Raw genomic sequence first — 16914 nt, forward strand, 5'->3', positions numbered from 1 at the left:
AGGTATTGTCACATTTAATATTATACAACACTTATGATTTGTTATTCATTAACCCATATTGGTCTGGTTTTCTAGGACCTCTTAAACAACCTTTTCATAATCTAGGCTGTCTTTTGCCAGCAAATTTACTGGCCAGAAGTGTGAAGAAGCTGCTTTTTTGATAATCAGGAAAACCTTTGTCTATTTCAAGTCCTATGACTTCTTTTATAATGTTCACAATTTGGATTTGACATATATTTCTACCATGTTTAACATATATTGAACTACTTGCCATCTAGGGGAAGGAGTGAGGAAAGGGGAGAAAAAATTGCAACAAAAGGTTTTGCAAGGGCTAATGTTGAATAATTGTCCACACATATGTTTTGAAAAATAAAAAGCTTCAATAAAGGAAAAAAAATGTTCACAATTTTTCAGAGACCAACAATGTCCCAACAACCAAATCTATAATTTCTCTTATTATGTTGAGATGGATTTAGCTTAGTCTGGTGCCTTGAACTCTTTGAGAGTAACCAGGTGCTCTCTTAGTATTTCTGTACTTCATATTTTGTTTCTTGTTTTTCAATATACTCCTTTTATATACTAGATTTTTAAAGATATAAAAATAAAAAAGAAAAAGACATCTATTGGGGACATGACATATAAACAAATAAATAAGTACAATATTATTTGAGAATGAAGAATGCAATCATAAAAGATCACATGTGTTATCTGAACTGAGCGTTAAAGAAAGCTATAATTCAAAGAGAAAGAGCACTTTTCAGGCCAGGGTTACAATCCAAACAAAGGCACAAAGATGATAGAATGCTAAATTTGAACAAGCAGACCAATTTGGCTAGAATTAAGTTTGTGAAAAACAGTAAGTCTGCATATGCTGGGACTGGTTTGTAAAGAACCTTAAATACAAGCCTGAAGAACTTTTATTTGATCCTAGAGTAATAATAGGAAAGAATTTTTTTAAGATTTTGAGCCATAAAAGATTATTTTGTCAGCTATGAGGAAGATGAATGAAAGAAAGAAGTAATTATGAGACCATGACTCTAGGCAGTAGATGTTGAGACCTAATCTGAGGTAGATAGCAGAAACAGAGAAACAGAGATGCAACAGATGTTGTAGGAGTAGATTTGCTAAGAATTGGCAACTGACTGAATATGAAAGCTGAGAAAGATAGAAAAGTCCAGTATAACAGTTACTGGGAATTAGTGGATATGGTGATATCATTAACAGGAATGGAGAGCTGTGGAAGAGGGGTGGTTCTAGGGGAAAAAATAAGTTTTACACTAAACATGTTGAGTCTGAGATTTCCACCTTATTTTGAAAATGAGGAAACTGAAGCCCAGCATTGTAAACTGATTTATTCCTTACTACAGGTAGTAAACCAAAGAGCCAAGTCATCTGACTCTGAAACCAGTATTTTTTCCATTACTCTCTGCCTCACTCATGTAGAAATGTGTGGCAGTCAATGGATGGGGATTGGAGTACAAGGGAGAAAGACAGTAGGACTGGATATAAAAATAAAGATTTTGGAAAGAGCTATATTAGTAAAGTCAAGCAGGGGAGAACATCTTGTGGTGGGGCAGATGAAAAAACAATGTCAAAAGCCACAAAAGGAGTGAGCTAAGAAAAGGGATTGGAATCTTGTGCTTCAACATCTTATTGACCATGTTTGTTCTATGTTTCCCTGTTTGGTAATTATTCTCTGTGATAGAGAAATGTGTAACAAAATAGGAATAGTTATTCTTCTATTTGTCCTTTTTCTTAAACTTTCCTTTTATCTCCAGCAATGAAGAAAGCTCAGCGTCACACAGTAAGTTTTGAGGCTGGAATTGCATTCAGGTTTTCTTGACTCTAAGCCTGGCATTCTATCCACTGCACCACCCTTGATGGTTGCCCTTGAAGTTTAATAAACTTTGTTAAAAATTTCTTCATTCATTCATTTATTCCATATTAGCTTTCATTTATTTTACTTATCATCATCATTTGCACTATCCCACTTTTCTACAGGAAAGGTTGACCCATTTTGATATTCAAACTCAGTAAATGTTACCCAGAATCATTGAAGCGATCCAGGGTCCTATCTGATTCTATATCTATCATCTATAGCACCTTTTTGTAAAAAAATTAATTTCATTGATATCATTTGTATATCATCTACACTTTTTTCTTCTTCTTTCTCTTTGTCCCTAAGACCTACCCCTTAAAATAAAAAGGAAAAACAAAAAATTCAGAAAAACTAACCAATACGTAGGGGGAAAATTCACTGCTAGCTACTGTATTCCATGTAATGGTTCCCCACTTCTGCAAATAAGCCAAGTAAAATGTCTTCCTAGAGCTGTTCTTGGGGGCAAAGCTTGGTCATTATAATTATGAAGCATTTAATTTCAGTTTTGCTGCTGTTGCTCTCTCTGCTTACATTGTTGCAGTCATTGTGTATATTATTTTCCTAATTCTGCTTATTTTCTATTTCCTCATCTCTAAAATATGGAACATAGCACTTATCCTTTCCCTTTTAAAGGGTTATTGTGAGGATGAAGTGAGATAACATTAAGTGCTTTAAAAGACATTAAGTGCCATAAAAATCTCCATTTAGAGCCAGAAACTAGCTTCCTGTTTTATAAACTTTCTAGTTTTCAGAACTTCAATTTACAAAGAACACTGATAATCCATGACTCCTACACCAGGTCAACCCTCTTCTGGTCTCAGTCCTTGTCTGACACATTCTGTGCCGGGTCTGCCTACACTTAAGCATGTTTTAGAATAAGCAGGTACTGAGCAGTACATGTGGCTAATTTCTATGATTCCTTTCTCTTTTATCTCACATTTCTTTTATCCTCACCTCCATCTGTCACTTCCTTGTTGCTATCAACATGTCTATGTGTCTCCTCTCCTTAAAAAACCCTTACTTGATACTACAATGCCTGCTAAATACTACATACTTTTTCTTTCTCCTTTATGATTAAACTCCTTGGGGAAAAGTCATCTATTTTCATTGCTTCTACTTCCTTCTCTGACACCATTCTGAATCTTCTTCAGTTTGTCTTTTGATTTCTGAATTCAACTGAATTCATTCAACTGAAACTACCCTCTCCAAAGTTATTGATAATCTCTTTCTTATCTTTGTCCTCTCCCCCTTCCCCCTATCCGCCAATCACCTTCTCCTCTTGGACTCTGACAAGTTTTTCATGAGATTGCTCTCACCAGAAGCAGTTGGTGTAGTAGTTTGAGCCTTGGTTCTGGAGGCAGGAAATACTGAGTTCAAATCCAGTCTCAGACACTTTCTAGTTGTAAGATCCTTAGCAAGTTTATTTACTCTTGCCTCAGTTTTCTAAATTATAAAATGAGAATGAGAATAATAACACCTATCTCATAGAACTGTTGTGAAGATCAAATGAAATAATACCTGTAAATAGTGCTTGGCAATTCTTTTTACTATTTCATGTCATGCCCATTAACCATGGGTGTTCCCCAAGACTTTGTCCTGGGCCTTATCTCTATTCCACTTAGTATTCCCTTTAGCTCCCAAGGGTTCATTTTATCATTTCCATGCAAATTATTCTAATATCTACATATCCATCCCAATTTCTCCTGAGTTAGAGTCATTCACCAACTGGCTCTTGAACATCTCAAAATGGATAATCCTATAGGCACCTAAAATTTATTATATTCAAAACAGAACCCTTTTTCCCCTCTAAAATTCTTCTCAAACTTTTGACACTGAATGCACCACTATTTCTCCCAGACTCCCAGATTTTCAATCTGTTTCATCCTTTCTTACCCAACCTATATATCCAGTCCTTTGAAAAACTTGTCATTTCTTTACATGAACTGATGCTAAGTGAATTGAGCAGAACCAAGAAAACATTGTACACAGTAACAGTAAGAGTATGTAATGATCAACTATGATGGACTTGGCTCTTTTTAACAATGAGATGACTCAAAGCATTTCCAATAGACTTGTGTTGGAAAGTGCCATTCACATCCAGAGAGAGAACTAGGGGAGACTAAATGTGGATGGAAGCATATAGTATTTTCACTTTTTATTGTTGTTGTTGTCTATTTGCTTGTTTTTTTCCCTTTCTCAAATTTTTTTTCCCTTATGATCTGATTTTTTTTGTGCAACATAATGAAGATGGAAATATGTTTAGAAAAATTGCACATATTTAACATATATTGGATTGCTTGCTTGTTTTGGGAGAAGAGAGGAGAGGGAGAAAATTTTGGAATGCAAGGTTTTGCAAATTTTGAAAACGATTTTTGCATGTCTTTTCTTTTTTTATATATAATAACTTTTTTATTGATAGAACCCATGCCAGGATAATTTTTTTTACAACATTATCCCTTGCACTGGCTTCTGTTCCGATTTTTCCCTTCCCTCCATCCACCCCCTCCCCTAGATGGTAAGCAGTCCTATATATGTTAAATATGTTTTTTGCATGTATTTTCAAAAAAATGCTATTTTTTGACTTAATATTTCTACCTTTAGAACTTTTCTCATGGATATTCCCTTCTCTGTATTAACACAGCAACAACCCTTATTCAGACCCTCATCACTCCTTGCCTGGGCCATTAAGGTAGCCTTATAACTAGTCTCCCTAACTGAAGTGTCTCATCCCTCCCCAATTCATTGTCAGGTCATTTCCAGAGTGATTTTTCTAAAGTATAGGTCAACCATGTCACCCTTTGTTCAATGAGTTCCAGAGGCTCCCTAATATCTCTAGGAACAAATATAATCTCCTTTGCTTGGCACTTAAAGCCCTTCATCGCCTGGCCCTTTTTTACCTTTCCACTTTTTAATACTTCACTTTATACCCCTTAACCCACTACAAAATCCAGTCATCCTAGCCTACCCAAAGTTCCTTATATATGACACTACATTTCCTATTTCCATGTCTTTCCTTTGGGTGTTCTCCAATCTTCAAGTCCTCTTTGTGTATAAGGCCTTTGCTGGATATATATATATATATATATATATATATATAGATAGATAGATAGATAGATATAGATATATATAGATATATATAGATATATATAGATATAGATATAGATATAGATATAGATATGCACATATATATATATACATATACATATACACACACACACAAACACATTTATGTACATGTATGTATGTATTGTTTACTTAGTGTTTACCCTATTGAAATGCATGGTCCTTTGAGGGGAAGGGACTGCAGTTGTTGTTATTTTTATTTTCTTTGTATCCCCAGTGTTTTGCCTAGTAATTGGCACATAATAAACATTTGTGACTTGACTAAATACCTGATTTTGAATTCAAAGCATGTGTATATATTTGGATGGCTTTCCCGTGTTCCTTTGTGTTTTGTTTTGGTTTTTTGAGATCGGATTGGGGCCAAGGCCTTTGTGGATTAATGCTTTCTGGCCTTGTTTTCTGGCCTATGTTTCCTGAAAGGAATATTAATTTTTCTTTTTGCTTAAAGCATGAAAATAAGTTACAAACATACTTTCTATTTCTATTACATCTTAGTCTCTGCAAGGTTCTTCTTCTGTTATGACACATAGTAGTTGCAGATGAAATCTCTGCTCTAAGAAATAATACAGTATGAATTTACTGTATTTGTATTCCTTACCCATGAACCCTTTTCCCCTAAAAATGTCTAATTGACAGAAAATATGTATAAAACTTCAAAACTTGTACAATAAATTTCAAATGATTTAATTGAAAATTTTGGACCATTTGAAATGTATTGTACAAGTTTTGAAGTTTTATACAAGTTTTCTGTCAATTAATTGAAAATTTTGAAGTTTTTTCTTTTTAAAAAAGTTGATTTTCTTCTATGCAATTTGTGCTAAAGGACATAAGGTATACAAATTGTCCTTTTTTTCCATGAGAGGTAAAAAAATTTTTGCTCAACAAGTTAGTCAAATATTTGTGTGTGTGTGTGTGCATATGAATTTTTAAAATTGACAAACATAAAGTCTTTTGTTTTCACGGAAGTCCCTTCATGAGTATGACATGCCAATCTTAATTTGTACTATTCTCTTTAAGTTTGGGATAAATAATACTTCAGAGAAACATTTGGATGAGTTCAGTTTCCATATATTTGCCTTGTTTCTTACTTCCCTTGAAACTCAATTTGAGAAGAAGGGAAATTGTATTCCCCCATGTATGTTATAATACTTTCTGCTATAATTCTACTCTGATGCCTCATTGTGGAGAAGTGATCCTGGGGCTCTCAAAAGCTATGCCAGCAGAGCATTGGCTCTGAAAGATTCTATCAAATTGATGATCTGCTTTAAAAAGGTGAAGATGACAAAACTATGGTTCCAAATATGTTGCCAAGCTGGTATTGTACTAAATCAAATATGATTAAATTTACTAGGAATAAAGTATTACACTTAGGTTCAAAAAATCAACTTCACAAATACAAAACAAGCAAAATAAAGTTTAATAGTTCTTCCAAAAAAGATTAATTGACTACAAACACTAATGATATAAGTCATTAATGTTCTATTGCTATCTGATATGGTTAATGCAAACTTACTCCTTTATTAAGATAATTAAAGAATAGTTTTACTTTACCCTGTTCTAAATACTACTGAAGTATTGCATTCAGTTCTAGATGGACAATGACAAGATGGAAAACAAGAATAGGGTAACAAAAATTATAAACAACATAAGAAGATCAGTTAATCCTCTTATATAGATGATTATTCTGGAGAAGAGAACATTTAGAGGAGTCATATTGATCTCTTCAAATATTTGAAATCTATAACCTAGAAGAGGGACTTGGTTTGTTTGTCTCCAACAGCAAAACTAAGAATAATGAATACAAGGTTCAAGATAAGAGTTAGAATTGAAAAGAGGAAAATTTTCCTAACAGGGTATCTGATAAAACATGGAAATGCAAGATGAGGTGGGTTTTCCTCATGGAAGACTTCAAGAGAAAGCAACTCAAGTAGCTTGGGACATTTTCTGGATGTCATTGTTTTTTTAAATAAGGGTTAAATTAGATGATCACTAATGTTACCAAATCAGAAATTCTGTGATTCTTAGAAGTTTATTGTTGTATTATGTGTCTGTCATCAGAGAAATGTTCAGATAGGATTGTCACTAGATTTGCCACTGGATGATTAATTTTTTTTTGGTCACAGACACTACAAAACTATTTATTAAAGTGAAGAGAGCTTGTCAGAAAGGGAGGGAAGAAGGAAGAGAAGGAAGAAAGCAGGAAGAAATAAAGGAGGATATGAAGGAAATGGGAAAGGAAGGAAGGAAATAGGGAAGGAAGGAAGGAAAGAATAGAGGGAAGGGAAGGATGGATGGAAGGAAGGAAGGAATAGAGGGAAGGAAGGAAGAAGCAGAAGAAAGAGGAAAAGGAAAAAAAGGAAGGAAAAAATTAAATGTCTACTATGCCAGGCACTGTACTGTGATGAGGACTTGAGCAACTCTGTGGTTGGCAGAGAGGGACTGCTGGAGTATTGATAGAATTGATCCCTGGGGCAGCAGGGAAGGACATTGATGAGCATTAGTTTCATTTCATAGTCTCACCCTTGGTGGAGGTAATAGGCAGGCCCTGCTTTGCTATGTTCAGTTGAAAATCCAAGTTATGTCAAACTTAAGGTTAAATTTTGCCTATAAATCTGTCCATGGCTCACACCATCTTTGCTGTATCCCTTTGGAGTTTAGCTCATCACAGCACTTTGTGTGGGTCTTCCCTCCTGTCCCCAAGCCACATGGTGTCTCTCCTCTCATCCCCCCAATGTCTCTATTTGTTCTCCTCCTTATAGCTAATTAATTTTTTTTAGGGTTCTAACCAGCTAAGGGTATAGTTCAACATCATGGAGTATTCCCTTTCTCCTGCTTAATTGTGAGTTCTGCTATGGAACTTGTCTTTTCCATTATTGTTAAAACTCCTTCCTAGCAAAGAAAGTGATCTCCCAGCTCTATTCCATATTTACTCATGTCTATTGTATCTCTTCATTCTTTCTGTAATCTCTTCTCCTACCCTAACCCTATCTTTTGTCAAAGAGAATGGCCAAGGTGAATTCTTAGTAATGACTGAACCCCAACATTTGGTGCCTAAATCTCATCATTTAGTGCTAACCCCCAATCACATCATCTGGAACTAGAAACTGCTCTCCTAAACCCATCACTAATCACTTTAGTTTTTCTAATTTCATCCTCACAATAACTCTCCTATTTATAGATTCTATTATTATCTTCATTTTACAATTGGGAAAACAGACAGGTAGCCGTTAAGTAACTTGTCCAAAGTCACACAAGTAGTGAATGTCCGAATTTGAATTAAATTTGAAGTGATTGCATTTGAGCTCAAGTTTTCTTGATTCCAGGCTCAGTCCTCTTCCCAATGCTTTGCTCAGTAAGTACCTGCTGTTTGTCAGATACCATGCTAAGCAAAAGGCAAATAACATTTCCTGATTTCAAGAATCTAACAGTCTAATGGGAGACCCAAATACTGACTGCTATATACTATATATATATATATATAAAATAAGTAATCTCAGAAATGGGGCATTAAGATAAAGGAGAATTGGTACTTGTAGAAGGTGGGACTCTAGTTGAGATTTGAAGGAAGCCAGGGAAGTTTAAGAGGCAGAGATGAGGCAGGAGATTGTTTCGGGCATGGGGAACAGTGAAAATGTTGGAAACCAGAATATTAACTGTGGTGTTTGAACAATATTATTAGTTCATGTCACTGGATTCCAAAATAGGCAGAGGTAAATAAGATATAAGTAAAAAAAAAAAAAAACTGGAAAGATAGGAAAGAGCCAAGTTTATTAAGGGTCGTCAAAGTCACATAAAGAAACTTTCTATTCAATCTTAGAGGTAAATAAGAAGCTACAGTTGTGCTCTGCATCAATTGGCGGAACACCTATACATAAAATCTGATGTCCTTGAAGCACCAAAGTATGCTAATGTCTATTTTCTGTAACTCTTAAGTCTTCTCATATATTTGAAATGAAAATCATGGAGCATTAATCATTTAAGAGAAAAAAAATGCTACTGATAAGGAAATGTAACAATTTACCGACAACTTGTTTTATTAAATGGTAATAATTGAATTTGAACACTTTGAGACAAATATTATGCTAGAACAGAAAAAATTGACTTTTGAAAATTTAACTTTGAATTTTATTTTCTTGAATCAGAGCCTACCTACTGTTTGCCAAAGCAGCTGATAAGGGAAACATGAAAGCTATGGAGAATATGGCTGATGCATTGCTTTTTGGCGATATTCATCCTCAGAACATTTCAGCAGCTATCGCCCTGTATGAATCTTTGGCAAAAGAAGGATCTCATAAAGCCCAAAATGTAAGTTAACTTTGGGGAAAAAAGCAAAATGCTGCATACTTTCTTATATATATGTGTATATACAGAGAGATGAGGGGAGGGGGCAGAGGAAGGAGGGAGAAGAGAGAGGGAAATAGAAAGGGAACGAGGGAGATCATATAATAAATGTTTACATACTTGATAAGACAATTGGTCAGTAATGTTTATCTTTTACCAATGACTCCTTAAAAGAACTACATAACTTCCCTAAACTCATAAGGTAAATTAATTGTGGGATCATAGAGTTGGTACTCCATCCATGAAAGCTGTTAATCAAAGAAATAAAATTCAGGATCAGAAAACACAATTCTCTAATTCAAATTTTTGAACATGCATTTTTCTTACCCGTTTTCAGGTAATCTAGGACTATACAAAACCCCAATTTAGTTACAGTGCATTTTATTTTTTTTAATTTATTCTATTTGAAAAAACAGTAAGAAAAAAGAAAAACAGAAAAGGAATACAGAATAAAATAAAGCAAAACAAAAGAGAATACTGTCATGTGCCCAGCAGAATAACAGGGAGAATTCAAAAGATATAACAACAAATTACCAGATCAAGAAAAAAAATACACATATATACGTAAAAGAAATTATATTCATGAATGTCCATTTTTTTCTTTACTTCCTTATAAATTATTCTTTGGTTCTCTGCTGTGCACTTTTATTTACTTTATTATTTTTCCCCCTTTCATCTCCTCCACCACTCCCAAGCAAGCTGCAGTTAAAAAAAGATCTATTTATGTATGCATATATAGAAATATACATACATACACATCCTCACACACACATACTCTACATATACACACATCTTTCCTATTCCTGCTGACTCTTTAAATTCTGCTCCATAACTTGCCTTATTACACTTAACCTCCCCCCACCCAAGAATTCCCTCTCTTATCTTCTTCCCTCACCCTTTGCTTCCCTATTCGCCTATCTCACCCCCATTTATATCTTTATAGATTTTGAAGGGTGCTATACCCTTCATGTCAATCATACTGCATTTTAAGCTAAAATCCAGTAGACTGAACATAGAAACCAAGAAGTAAATCTAATTGCTGCAGGAATGTATTGACTGGTTATGCAAAGTAAAATAAAAATTTCTTTAAAAACTAAATATATTTTCTCTTTAAAATAACATTGAGCTAACATAATAGGATACTGGGATCAAATAAATCTTCATCTGTAAATTTCTGAAAACCCAAGGGCTTTGTTAGGATTATGGAGGAGGTCAAATGTTTTGATCACTCTGGACAAAATGATATTATATGATTCCATTCCAAACTAGTGCAATTTTTTTCTACTAAAAGATGATACTAAGAAAAGAGATATGACATGTTTAAATTTTAATAAAGCATAGGATTATCCTCCAAGAAGAATAAAACAAATTGATATGAAAAGTACAAAATCCATGATTTTCACATGGTGTCATTAATGACAGAGGGACATCTCAAGGCATCATACATCTTATCTTTACTCTGTAGCAATAGAGTGGATCCAGTAAATAGAACTTTACTAGAAATTTTGGTATCTAGGCCAAATAAATATAAATGTTCAGAATATGTTCAGAAACTATGTTCAGAAAGATGACCTTTTTTGAGGGGAAATGAAGTTTTCTATAGTCCACCATCTGATAGCTTCCTATACTAATTATACTTACTAAATACTAATTTGTTATTTCTACATTACTGATGGTCTGTCTATAAGTATTGTCATAGCCTCTAAATTTGATGTCCAAGTCAACTCTCTAGCTGTCCACCTCAGTTATTGTTCTGCCTATATGACCATTTATTATCTCCAAGTGAATGAAATGATCACAACTTCATTGCCACTGTTTAAAAAACTTCAAATATGTGTCCCTACTGATTGCACACAAATACAAAGCAAAGCACTATTGTTGTTAATGTATTGTAAAACTGAATTCTAGTTTATGGACATTTGATAAATACTATGGGAGGAAAAGATCATTATATAGATAATCCATCAACCAATATTAGCTATTCACCCTCATATTTCACTACAAATTAGGAAGATAATAAGAGAGGAAGACTTATCATAATAGAAAGAGTGAACACTTAAAATTTCTATATCCTGAATTAACAGAAGAAAGCTACTATTGACTGATCACATAGTTACTTGATATTCATCATGTAACACCACATTTTCTTAATTACATTCTGTATTTAATGACATAAAACTGTTGATACATCATTATTTCACAGGGTCACTGTAGAGAAAGTAGGTTTATTTTGTTTTGTTTTTTAACTTGAAAATGCTATAAATGTGAGAAGTTTGTGATCTGGAAGCATTTCACATTGAATAACATGCTAATGATCTGGGGTTTAGTTCCCATACACACCATTCTCCTTAACCAGAAACAAACAGTTCATAAGCAGTCAGTTAATAAACATTTGTTAAACACCTACTATGTGCCAGACACTTTGATAAGAGTTTTAATACAAAGAAATGTAAAAGACAATCCCTTCCTCTCAAAGAGCTCACAATCTACCAGAGGAAACAGCATGCAGTCTACTATATATGAATAAACTATAGACAGGACTAATCAGAGATAATCAACATAATCTCTTACAACAACAATAAGGGAAAGAATATGAAATGGAGTCAGAGACTTAGGTTCAAGATTCATTTCCATTATTTAATGCCTGTGTGACTGTTTCTTCATCTTTAAAATAAGGATTAGGATTAGTTGATTTTAAAGCTTCCCAACCAACTTAAACCCTATGATTTTACATAGCTGACTGAAGCCGGGTACAACTGGCTGCCTTATAAATGTGTGCCAAAGACCAGGAGAGAGAAAGTTTCAACAACTCACAGCAAACATCATCACTGGGGGAAAAAATCAAACCACAAACCCCTACTATAAGTGAATTCTTTTCATCCATGAAAGATAATATCATTAGAGAAAGTTTATCATGTGAGCAATAACTGTGACCTTCAGTAGCTGGTAACTTTAATCAGATTGGATGCTGACTGTAAGGACCAATGCTCCTTAGTCCAGCTATTTCTATTTCTGATATGTATGCCCTTCTTGAGCTAACTTAAGAGCTATGACCAACACCTGTGAGGAGAGGTCAGCAATAAAACGTATTGAAAGAAGTTAGAAATGTGGACTGAAAATGATAAACAAAGCATGGTTTGTAAACCATGAGAACTAATAGTCTTTCAGTGAAAAGTAATGCTGATTTTTCAGCTGATATTCACTAGATGGGAGAAATCTGGAGGGGAGTCACTCTAATAGGGATCCTCAAACTACACCCGGGCCAGATGCGGCAGCTGAGGACGATTATCCCCCTCACCCAGGGCTATGAAGTTTCTTTATTTAAAGGCCCACAAAATAAAGTTTTTGTTTTTTGTTTTTACTATAGTCCGGCTCTCCAATGGTCTGAGGGACAGTGAACTGGCCCCCTATTTAAAAAGTTTGAGGACCCCTGTGCCAGATCCCTGAATTAATAAAAGTAAAAAAATACAAATTCACAAAGTAGAATGGCAACAGCAGAAAACAAAAAAACAGTGACTGTGAAGAAACATTGAAGAATAGACTTAATCGTGTTTTTTTTTTTTTTTTTTTTTTTTTTACAAATCTCTCTGTTGTAGTCCTGCAAAAGATCTGGATAAAATTGTCCAACTACTACCATCTACTATGTGTCTTAAATATACCTACTTGTCTACATGTCATTTCCACCATTAGAATGTAAATTCTTTACATTCTAATGTAACCAAAGACTTTTTCTTTTTTTCCCCTTGTATCCACAGCTACAAAATAAATACTTAATAAGTGCTTTTTAGAACAAGAACTGCTTACATACATGTACGCATTTTTTTTGGCGGGGGGGAGGGGGTTGTTGTTTTCAATTAAGTCATAGTCTAAAAATATCAAAAGTGAAAGGAACTTCAGAGTCCATCTAGTCTAACCTATCCCTGAATAAGAATTCAATCATGACATATTCAATCAGTAATCATCTGGACTTTTCTTAAAGATTTCTGGTGAAAGAGAACCTACTATCTCTTGCAACATCCCATTCTACTTTGGAATTGTCAGGAAGATTTAAATGATTGTTTCTAAACTAATGATTTTCAAATCTACTTATCTAGGTTTAACCTCTCTATTGACTCCTATCTGTCTATTGGCCATCTCATAATGCATTTTCCATGGACACCATAAACCTAACATGTCAAAACTGAACTCATTATCTTTCCTTCAAATCTTCCCCTCTTCCAAACTTTTCTGTTATTTTGGAGGGTGCCACCATCTTCCCAATCATCCAGGCTTTCAACCAAGCATCATTCTCAACTCTTCACTGCCTCTCACCCCACCCCCATGTCCAATCTTTTGCCAAAACTTGTTGACTTTTGCCTTTCTCTTGTCTGACATCCTGGTGCTGGCCCTCCTTATCTCATGCCTAAATAATTGGAACAGCACACCCTCCAAGGTAGCTCTTCCTGCCACAGGTGTCTTGCTGCTCTAATTTATCCTTCACCAAAGGAATTTACTAAAGCACACATCTACTTTGTCACTACCTATTCAATAAACTCCAATGTCTCTTTATTGCTTCCAAGATCAAATGTAAAATCTTCAGTTTGGATTTCAAAGCCGTTCATTATCTAGCCCTTTTCACCTTTCCAATCTTTTGCAATCCAGGGACACTGGCTGCTTTGCTGTTGCTCACTTAAGATGCTCTGTTTCCTGACTTTTTCCTGGCTATTCCCTTGAATGGGATTATCTCTTTCTCTTCATTTCTGCCTCCTGGTATCTCTGGCTTCCTTCAACACCCAGATAAAATCCCATCTTCTTCAGGAAGTCTTTCCCAATTTCCCTTCATTCCAGAAGAATGAATCAAATCTTTTGATTATTTCCAATTTATCCTGCGTATAGTTCATACATAATTGATTTCATGTTATTTCCCTCCTTAAAATATAAGCTACTTGAGAAAGGGGATTGTCCTTTGATGTTCTTTGTATTTCTAATACTTAGAACAGTGCCAGATACAAAGTAGGTGCTCAGTAAAAATTTATTAACTAAATTGTATTCTTTCTTCTTTGCAGATTCTACTCATTGTTCATAGAGTCTAGAGTCCATCTATCTCATTTTACAGATAAGAAATATAAAACCCGAAAAGCTAATACTTCTACAGGGTCAAACAAATCTTAAATGAAAGGGCCAGAAATCCAATCCAGGTTCTCTGACCCCAATCCTTCACTACTATTCCACGCTATTCTATATAAGACATATTGTATCTCTTGGAACCTAGCAGAATAAGTCTAACTCCCTCCAGAGTATAAATGCCCCTCAAATATTTAAACACAGTTATCACATTCTACTTGTCTTCTCTCCAGGCTAAATCTTCCCTAACGCTTTCAAAAAAACCCCTTATAACCATCTGGAGGCCCTTCATCAAATTGATTCCATTTCTCTAAACACTCCCCAGTTCATAAATGCCCTTCCTAAAATGCAGTTCTGAAAATTCAATATTGTACTACTGATGTAATCTAAACAGAACACAGCATAATTGAGTTATCCCAATCTTGGTTCTAGGTCCAACATGTATCTATGTAATATAAGGTTATATTAGCTCTCTTGGAAGCCATATTACACTGTTGGTTCACAATGACCTTGCCAGTCACATTACTATACCCATTTCACACATACTACCACCCAGCTATGCCTACTGCATCTTACGCTTGTGACAGATTTTCTGAACCCCATTCTAAGACTCACATATATCTCTTTTAAATTTTTTACACAATGGCCTATCTTTGTAAGAGTTTTTTTAAATGCTGTCGCCCAGTGTATAAGCTATCTCTACATTTGACAAACATGCCATCTATGATTTTTATCAAAATCCTTGACAAAAAGCAGTAAATAGCATGAGACCAATCTGAGATCAGTTGATATTTGAAGAATCCAAACTTTCTAGCTAAGAGGAATAATAATAAAGCTGTCTTCAGAGAAGTAGTGAATGTTTAAAATACTTCATGTGAGAATTAATAAGAATACTGCAAGATGTGTAGTAGGAAAATGTTCTCTTTTTTCTAAGGGTAATCAGTTCAGTACTTTGTCATTTCTGTGATTTTTATACAGAAAATGGAAATTCAGAATTAGCAAAATTCACCCTCTCGGCCATTTATTACCTATTTCTGGATGGAAATTCATATGCATTGACCTGTAAAACAAAAAGTTAGCTTGAGAAATCTATATCTAATTCTCACTAAGTCTAGATCAGAAAAAAGAATTAGACAATTCCTGTTATTTCACCCTTAAAAATTCATCTGTTGTGATTTTAAAAGTAAATGTTTTCTTAGAAAAAATATTAAACATCAATGCAAATAACTAAATTATACATTTAAGAAATTTGAAAAAATAAGTAATCCTAACACTACTTTGGTCATTGCCCTTAAGTGACCATCAGGATGCTTTCTCCTCCTATGTTGCTTTTCTTCATATCAGAAATTATGCACTGCCTTTATAGGATCATAGATTCATACCATGGGACCAATAGTAACCTCAGAAACCAGTTAATCCAAGCTCTCCCAAGCTACAGATGAGCAAACTGATATCAGGAGATTCTAAGTTTCCCAAAGTCATACAAGTAGTATTCATGAGAAGTCCTTATTTGAACACAGCAGAGTCAGTGCCCTTTCCGAGACGCTATTTTTCTAGTTTTTTGGGTTTGTTTTTTTTCATTTTACATTCTTGAATAAAGGACTTTTCAGATTTCTTTGTATTCCTCACACTTTTCAGTTTTATTGTGGCACAGGGAGCACTAGAGTGCTACATCAGGAAGAACAGTCATGAAGTCAAATCTGACTTCAGACCTTATTAGCTGGATGACTCTAAATATTTAACCTCTATCTGTCTCAGTTTCCTCTTCTGTAAAATGGAGATAATAATAGCACCTGTTCCCAGTGTTATTGTATTCAATAAGATGATATTTGTGAAGCTCTTCTGGCACATAATAAGCACTGTATAAATATTAGCTATTATTGTTTTTATGATTATTGCATCTTTGTATTATCCTGTAACATTAATGTACCAAAATTTATTTTAAAATTCCTCAATTATAAAATAAATAATGGCTGCTTCCAGTTTTTATGATTATGCACATAATGCTATTATGAAAATTTTTAAACAGATAGCTCTTTTTAAAAATAATGCTTTAAGGGTATGTTCCCAACAATGGGTTTACCAGACCAAAGAAGGTGATATAATTTCACAAGACATTCTACAGGCTTGTAATTCCAACAACAAATGACTATACTCTACTGCCCTGTCAGAATTTAGTTTCATTGTTTTTAGTTATTTTTGCCAAGATCAAAACTTAATTCAGATAAAGATCCTTTACTACTTAGCCCAGAATAAGTTTCCTGATAAATTCCAAGTGAATTATCCCTAAAGGGGCCTCAGATTGGGTTCCAACAAAGAATGAACATTCTCAGAATATAAGAGTGCTAATTATGCCATTAAGGGGGAATCATTAAAGAATCAAGTATACACGATGAAATGTCAGAACCAATAGCAGCTGCAGTTAGACAGGCTCCACTTGCCTCTCTCTATTCCTTATTCTAGAACCT

At 34.4% G+C, this 16914-nt stretch overlaps 1 protein-coding gene across 1 annotated transcript in view; it reads left to right on the forward strand.

The window, feature by feature from the left end:
* The window catches only part of SEL1L2 (SEL1L2 adaptor subunit of ERAD E3 ligase), a 162156-nt gene that overhangs the window by 67970 nt on the left and 77272 nt on the right, over window positions 1–16914 (forward strand). The window contains exon 5 of the mRNA XM_051975899.1: window positions 9145–9307. Coding sequence (XP_051831859.1) covers window positions 9145–9307 — 163 coding nt within the window. The remainder of the gene's footprint in view (window positions 1–9144; window positions 9308–16914) is intronic.

The sequence above is a fragment of the Antechinus flavipes genome, chromosome 2, assembly GCF_016432865.1.
Source record: "Antechinus flavipes isolate AdamAnt ecotype Samford, QLD, Australia chromosome 2, AdamAnt_v2, whole genome shotgun sequence".
NCBI lineage: Eukaryota > Metazoa > Chordata > Mammalia > Dasyuromorphia > Dasyuridae > Antechinus > Antechinus flavipes.